Genomic DNA, 7,847 nt, shown 5'->3' with positions numbered 1-7,847 from the left:
AGTCATTTTTTCAAAGATTGTTTCAATTATTATTATGAGCTTTTACTTCTGTGGCTCTTTGGAGTTGAGACAAAGCTGTGTGAAAGGCATTAGCCATGTTGCTCGGTGATAGCATAATATTCTGTTTTAGCTAGCTGAAAGGTATTGTTTGCGGGCAAATACCACAGCCTTGAAAAAAAGCTAGTGTTATGTTACTGCCTAGTTAGTTTCATGTTTTAAATGTCAGTAAATGCGCCGCCCTGTGGTCCCTTTAAGTCGATATTTTGTGACAGTAGAAGAAGAGTTAGACAGGAAGTTCATGTTTTCTTGCTATGTTGCTTCGAGATGGCTGCTCCACATTCATGTCCTTCTTTGGGTGTTTGTTAAAGCATTGTCTGTAAGTACTCAATGGAAAAGCAATGAGACACTCCAAGTGTTGTCTTTATGTGTGATGGACCACAGTTAACAAGTTTTCTATGTGCTATTCATATGTAAATGAGATCGCCAGTTCATATGCTAATTAGCGGTGCTAATCGTCATGCTAGCTTCTCAAATGCATTGTTATTGTCATTGGCACAAGTTGTTGTTTACAGTACAGATGAGTAATGTACATTTCCACATATGTTTATTGTTACAGTTTCACAAAATGAAAGAACCAGTAAACTTCTCAAGATCTCATCTATTGTCTGGAGTTCCTGGGTTCATGTTTAGCTGTGTGGATAGCTAGTCAGACTTCTAGCGAGGCCATTTACAGTGAAAAGACAGCACCACAGCAAACATCATAGCTACAGAAGCCACCGCGTGGAGCTACGACCATCCTATAAGCTAAGTAAAGTATACGGGCGGACACAATCAAAGTACAACAAATCCAAAATGTCTGAAAGTAAATCCTCCAAAGCCGAGACAGAGTCAGTCCGTTCCCGCAAACCACCATCAAGAGCAGGTTCGTCAGCTAGCATTGAACTGCTCAGAGCAAAAGCAAAGGCTGAAGCTGCTCAAACAAGAGCCTCATATACAAAGAAAGAAATAGAAATTAAAGTCGAGCAAGCTACTCTTGACGCGCTGAGAGCGGAACAAGAGAAGGAAGCTGCCATAGCAGAAGCTAATTCTTTAGAAGCTGGTCTACTTGAATTAGGCTTCGAAACACGCAGTGTAGCTTATGGGCCACCCCTATCTGAGAGCAAAGAAAAACGCACTGCGCAGTATGTTTTGGAACAAACAGCTATCAATGCAGCAGAATCAACAGCCCCAGTAAAAACTGAATACAAAGACCCTACACCCACCTTTCAAGAAATTGCTATAAAAGAAGGAAACAAAACAAACTGTGCTGCTACTCATAACGAACTGTACAAGCCCCCATCCACCAACTACAAAGAGTTTACACCTCTTGTTCAGACACCATATAAATCCAGTTATACTCAGGGCAATGAACATGCCCCGAGCCAACACACTTACGACCTCGCCAAATATCTAGCCCGCAGCCAGCTCATTACTACAGGCCTTACCAGCTTTGATGACCAACCCATGAGTTACTGGGCATGGAAATCATCTTTCAAAACCGCAATAGCAGGGTTAGACCTTTCACCAGGAGAAGAGCTGGATTTGCTGGTGCGCTACCTTGGTAAAGATTCAGCTAAACAAGCCAAACAAATGAGAGCTGTCAATATCAGATGCCCTGAAGTTGGTTTAGCTATGGCTTGGGACAGACTTGAAGAAATATATGGCTCCCCAGAAGCTGTAGAGCAAGCTCTCTTTCAAAAGGTCGACAGCTTCCCTAAAATCACACTTAAAGAGCCTTATAAACTCCGTGATCTTGCCGATCTAATGTTAGAGCTAGAGACAGCCAAGTTGGACGGTTACTTACCTGGCTTGACCTACTTAGACACATCAAGAGGGATCCAAGCGATAGTCGAAAAATTGCCGTACAATCTACAAGAAAGGTCGATGAATATTTGTTCAAGGTACAAGCACGATTATGGCGTCAGCTTTCCCCCCTTTACTGTGTTTGTCAACTTCATTCGCACTGAAGCCAGAACACGAACTGACCCTAGCTTCAGCGTCCAAAGCCCTAACCAACCCATAACATCAGAACGAAGACACATGCACGAAAGGTTCTCCAAAGGACCCATATCTGTTCACAAAACTCAAGTACAGGACAAGGCAGATGCAGAAAAGTCTAAGTATGCTGTGAATCCAAATAAACAGTGCCCAATTCACAGCAAGCCTCATCCTCTGAAAAGGTGCAGAGGGTTCAGAGAGAAACCCTTGGAAGAGCGCAAACAGATCCTCAAAAAATTAAACGTCTGCTTTCGCTGCTGCTCATCTACTGACCATTTAGCCAAGAACTGTGAATCAGAAACCACGTGCACTGAGTGTGACAGCAAAAATCACATTTCTGCCCTCCACCCAGGTCCAGCACCATGGGAGTCCAAATCGCCCCCTTCCCCACAGCAAGGCGGGGAGAGAGACAAAGCAGACACCCAAGAAGTCACATCTCGGTGTACTGAGGTGTGTGGGGAAGGAGTGAGCGCCAGAGAATGTTCAAAAATCACACTAGTGAATGTATACCCTGCTGGACACAGAGATCAAACAAAGAAAATGTATGCAATCTTGGACGATCAGATCAATCGATCGCTGGCACGTTCCCAGTTCTTTGATGTTTTTCAGATCCAAGGAGAGAGTCGCCCGTACATGTTAAAGACATGTGCCGGACTCACAGGAGTATCAGGAAGAAGTGCTTCTGGCTTTATAGTAGAGTCAGTGAATGGAAAGGCAAGTCTTCCTCTGCCAACACTCCTCGAATGTAACGAAATTCCAGATAACCGCTCTGAGATACGAACTCCAGAAGCTGCCTAACACCACGCCCATCTACGACAGATTGCCAACTTGATCCCGCCATTAGACCCAAATGCTGACATACTACTACTGCTGGGACGAGACATGCTTCGAGTCCACAAAGTCCGGGAGCAAATAAATGGTCCAGACGACGCCCCATTTGCTCAGAGACTCGACATGGGTTGGGTCGTGGTAGGTGACATCTGTCTCGATGGAGTGCACAGACCCCAACACGTGAACAGCTATAAGACTTTCATACTGGAGAATGGCCGTGCAAGCCATTTTCAGCCATGCAACGGTCAAATAACTGTTAAAGAGACATTTACCAAAGCTCCTGAGCGCAGTCACAGCCTCCCAAGCCTTCCTGTGTCAGGATGTAATGTGGACAGCATTGGTCAGCAGGTCTTCACACGAACAGCGGATGATCACAAACTTGCACCATCAGTTGAGGATATGCAGTTTCTCCAAATAATGGACTCAGAGTTCTATCAGGGCAGCGACAATAGCTGGGTTGGTCCTCTGCCTTTTCGATCGCCTCGACAACGGCTCCCGAACAACAGACAACTGGCCTACGATCGCCTTATGTCACTCCGGCGCACTCTTGAAAAACGACCTGAAATGAAAACACACTTTCTGGAGTTTATGGAGAACATGCTTACCAGAGGACATGCTGAAGTGGCACCAGCTCTCAGTCAGAACCAGGAATGCTGGTACCTCCCTTTGTTTTGGGTTTACCATCCAAAGAAACCCGCCAAAATTAGGGTCGTGTTCGACTCAAGCGCCCCACATGAAGGAGTCTCTCTCAACGACGTGTTGCTAACAGGCCCCAACCTCAACAACAGTCTTGTTGGGGTGCTCATAAGATTCAGAAAGGAGCAGGTGGCCATAACGGCGGACATTGAACATATGTTCCACTGTTTTGTTGTCAAAGAGAGCCACAGAGACTTTCTCCGCTTCTTGTGGTACAAAGATAACGACATGTCATCTGAAGTTATAGAGTATCGCATGCGAGTGCACATTTTTGGGAACAGTCCCTCCCCCTCTGTCGCCATATATGGGTTGAAGAAAGCAGCAGCGACTGGTGAGCTAGATTTTGGGATTGAGGTGCGGACATTCATTGAGCGAGATTTCTATGTCGATGACGCTCTCAAGTCATTTCCTACTGAAGAAAAGGCCATACAAGTTCTCCAACAAGCTCAACGGGCTCTTGCTTCTTCAAACCTCAGACTACACAAAGTAATCTCCAACCGCCCTACAGTCCTAGAAGCTTTCCCACCAGAGGACAGGGCAAAAAACATTGGAAACTTAGACCTGTGTGCTCAAGACTCGCCAGTGCAACGCAGTTTGGGGCTGCTGTGGAATGTTGACACAGACACCTTCACATTCAAAGTTGACAATGAGCAAAAGGCCTTCACACGTAGAGGTGTCCTCTCTACTGTCAACAGTCTCTACGACCCTCTGGGGTTTCTCGCTCCAATCACAATTCAAGGCAGACTGATTCTTAGAGAACTTACCAGCTTGACGGACGACTGGGATGCAGCACTCCCAGACAACATGAAGGCAGAGTGGAGCAATTGGAAGGACTCACTTCAAGATTTAGAAGATCTCCAAATACCACGCCCCTACACTTCTCTCTCTACATCTGGTGCCCAAACCAAAACACTTTGTGTATTCGCTGATGCATCCGTGAAAGCCATTGCAGCTGTCGCTTACATCAAACTGTCTACTTCGAACAAAACAGAAATCGGCTTTGTGTTTGGAAAAACAAAGCTAGCTCCTCAAGCCGGCCTCACAATTCCAAGACTAGAGTTATGTGCTGCAGTGCTTGCAGTTGAAGTTGCGGAGCTGATAGTAGCAGAAATAGACATCATGTTTGACGACATTGAGTACTACACTGACAGTAAAGTCGTGCTAGGCTACATCCACAATCAGTCACGAAGATTTTATGTGTACGTGCATAACAGGGTCCAACGCATCCTACAATCAACATGCTCCAACCAGTGGAGGCACGTTCCATCTGAACTCAATCCAGCAGATCATGGGTCCCGCTCCGTTGCAGCAGCGCAACTGAGCAGCACAACATGGTTTAAAGGGCCAGCCTTTCTCCTCAAACCGTCCGCACAGTCGCAATCTCCAGTCACGTTTGACCTTGTGGATCCCACTCTTGATACAGAAATACGTCCGCTGGTGACAACAAATCTGACACAAATCGCAAGGTCAACAGTAAGTTCATCCCATCTTGAGAGGTTTTCCGACTACAGTCCTCTCCTCAGAGCAGTTGCCCGCTTGACCCACATTGCTCGTTCCTTTGGTCAATCCAACCAAGCATCCAGCTGTCGTGGTTGGCATCTCTGTCAACCCACAGTGGAAGAATTGGAAATGCGAAGGTCTGTATCATAAAGAGCGTTCAGAGTGAGTGCTACGAAAAGGAAATAAAGTGTATTCAGGAAGGGATCCCTATTCCCCCCTCAAGCAGTCTTTGGAAACTGCATCCTATTCTAGATAGCAATGGACTCTTTAAGAGTTGGAGGCCGAATCATACAATCTGAACTGGGTATCGACACCACTCACCCTCTCATCATCCCTGCCCGACACCACTTGGGAACGCTCTTAATACGGCACTATCACGAGACTGTGAAACACCAAGGAAGACATTTCACGGAAGGTGCCATTAGAGCTGCAGGATTCTGGATGGTAGGAGCCAAAAGGGCTATCAGCACAGTGCTTTTTAAGTGTGTCACATGCAAGAAATTGAGAGGAAAAGCGGAATGTCAGCAAATGGGAAACTTACCATCTGAACGAATGCAAGTTGCACCCCCCTTCACATATGTGGGTGTAGACGTGTTCGGGCCATGGGACATTGTAACCCGGCGCACGAGAGCAGGACAAGCTAGCTCTAAAAGGTGGGCCGTGATGTTCTCATGTCTGTCAACAAGAGCAGTCCATATCGAGTTGATCAAATCAATGAACACAGACAGCTTCATAAATGCTTTAAGGCGGCTTTTTGCAATCAGAGGCCCAGCAAGACAACTAAGATCGGATTGCGGTACGAACTTTATCGGCGCCTCTCGGGAACTGAAAATGGACGGATCAAACATGTCAGTCGAGGATGTCGAAGGCTACTTAAGCAAACAAAACTGTTCATGGATCTTCAACCCACCTCATGCATCCCATATGGGCGGTGCCTGGGAGCGGATGATTGGGATTGCGAGGCGTATCCTCGACTCTATGTTACAGGACTGCAAAAGAACACTACTAACACATGAACTGTTGTCAACATTCATGGCAGAAGTCTGTGCCATCATGAATGCTCGCCCCCTGATTCCTGTGTCCACCGATCCTGAGTCACCTCTCATCCTCACGCCGTCGATGCTGCTCACGATGAAACCAGACTCGGCAACGCCACCCCCTGGTGACTTTGGAAAGGGGATATTTCTGAAAGAACAATGGAAAAGAGTACAAGGTCTCGCTGACATGTTCTGGTCCAAATGGAGACGGGAATACCTTCATACTCTTCAGTTGCGACACAAATGGCAGGACAAGAAACAAAGTCTCAAGGAAGGAGACATCGTTCTGCTCAAAGACATTCAGGTGAAGAGGAGCGATTGGCCCATGTGTATCATAACCAAGACTTTCCCAGGGAAAGATGGACTTGTCAGGAAAGTCGAAGTAACTACTTCGCATTCAGGCAATAAGAAGACTTTCTCTCGTCCTGTAACGGAAGTGGTTTTGCTGCTGTCCCCTGAAAAGTTTAGTGACTGACAGTTTAATGTGGGATTGTCATAATCCCAGGCGGGGAGTGTTATGTTACTGCCTAGTTAGTTTCATGTTTTAAATGTCAGTAAATGTGCCGCCCTGTGGTCCCTTTAAGTCGATATTTTGTGACAGTAGAAGAAGAGTTAGACAGGAAGTTCATGTTTTCTTGCTATGTTGCTTCGAGATGGCTGCTCCACATTCATGTCCTTCTTTGGGTGTTTGTTAAAGCATTGTCTGTAAGTACTCAATGGAAAAGCAATGAGACACTCCAAGTGTTGTCTTTATGTGTGATGGACCACAGTTAACAAGTTTTCTATGTGCTATTCATATGTAAATGAGATCGCCAGTTCATATGCTAATTAGCGGTGCTAATCGTCATGCTAGCTTCTCAAATGCATTGTTATTGTCATTGGCACAAGTTGTTGTTTACAGTACAGATGAGTAATGTACATTTCCTTTTTTTTTTTTTTTTTTTTTTTTTTTTGGCCTGTCCCGTTTGGCTCTTTTGCCATCAGAATTGTTGTCTAAAGGCAAAGAAAGATGCCCAACGGATTTACTTTACCAAACTGACCATCCCAGCCTTGCCGTAATGGTCCATTTGATTCACCTTTTATTGTTTATTTTATTTTCACTTGCTGAATACGGGACAGACTTGACTGGGGGAAAGAAGGGGAGAAAGAAAGAGGGAAAGAGAAACAGCTGAGAAGAGGGACGGGGGAGAAGGGCAAAAGACAAAAACCAACAGAACGGGCAGAGAAAAAAAAATGCATATATCAATCACCTGGATCACCTGCTGAGAAAGAAAAAAGAAAGCAAGCAGAAGAGAACAAGAGTAATAGAATAAACAACATCACAATGATATATGGGAATATGACAGTAAATACTAAATGTTAAACATTATTGTGCAGCACATAAGATCAACAGAACACAGTGTGCTTTGAGGTAGGAGCCAAAAAGGGTGTAGTTTGTGGGTGTGATCACCCGTGTGTACACCTGTGAGCATGGACGCGCTTGTTTTTTGTTTTTTAAAAAGGTTCCTTCATGTAATAATCTGCTAGAGGATGTGGGGGGGCCACAGCCCCATCCTCCAGGGCGTGAAGCAGGTGTGGAGGAGATCAAAACTCCAGACATCCAGAGGCCCCCAGAACACAAGAGACCAAGGAAGACCAACAGAGGGGCAGCTGCGCCACTGTCCCGGAAAGAGCTGAGGAGAGTCCCAGATGAGGGCTCACTTAGCAGCCGCGGAGCAGAAGCCAGGGGGAGTTGCAGTGACGCGC

General features: G+C 45.8%; 1 protein-coding gene across 1 annotated transcript; it reads left to right on the top strand.

Moving 5' to 3' along the window:
* The first annotated feature begins 238 nt into the window (after positions 1-238).
* LOC113013438 (uncharacterized) lies at positions 239-2,848 on the top strand. Its single transcript, XM_026154334.1, has 2 exons — positions 239-376; positions 617-2,848. The coding sequence occupies exon 2, from the start codon at positions 853-855 to the stop codon at positions 2,833-2,835; it is 1,983 nt and encodes a 660-aa protein (XP_026010119.1). The 5' UTR covers positions 239-376; positions 617-852; the 3' UTR covers positions 2,836-2,848.
* The last annotated feature ends 4,999 nt before the right edge of the window (positions 2,849-7,847 follow it).

This window comes from Astatotilapia calliptera, chromosome 20 (genome assembly GCF_900246225.1).
Source record: "Astatotilapia calliptera chromosome 20, fAstCal1.2, whole genome shotgun sequence".
Classification (NCBI taxonomy): domain Eukaryota; kingdom Metazoa; phylum Chordata; class Actinopteri; order Cichliformes; family Cichlidae; genus Astatotilapia; species Astatotilapia calliptera.
The sequence above is the reverse complement of the archived record's forward strand: the minus strand, read 5'-3'. Positions and strand labels throughout refer to the sequence as shown.

What these genes read in the sequence shown, in the direction of transcription:
- LOC113013438 (XM_026154334.1), top strand. Translation starts at nt 853, where the DNA reads ATGTCTGAAAGTAAATCCTCCAAAGCCGAGACAGAGTCAGTCCGTTCC.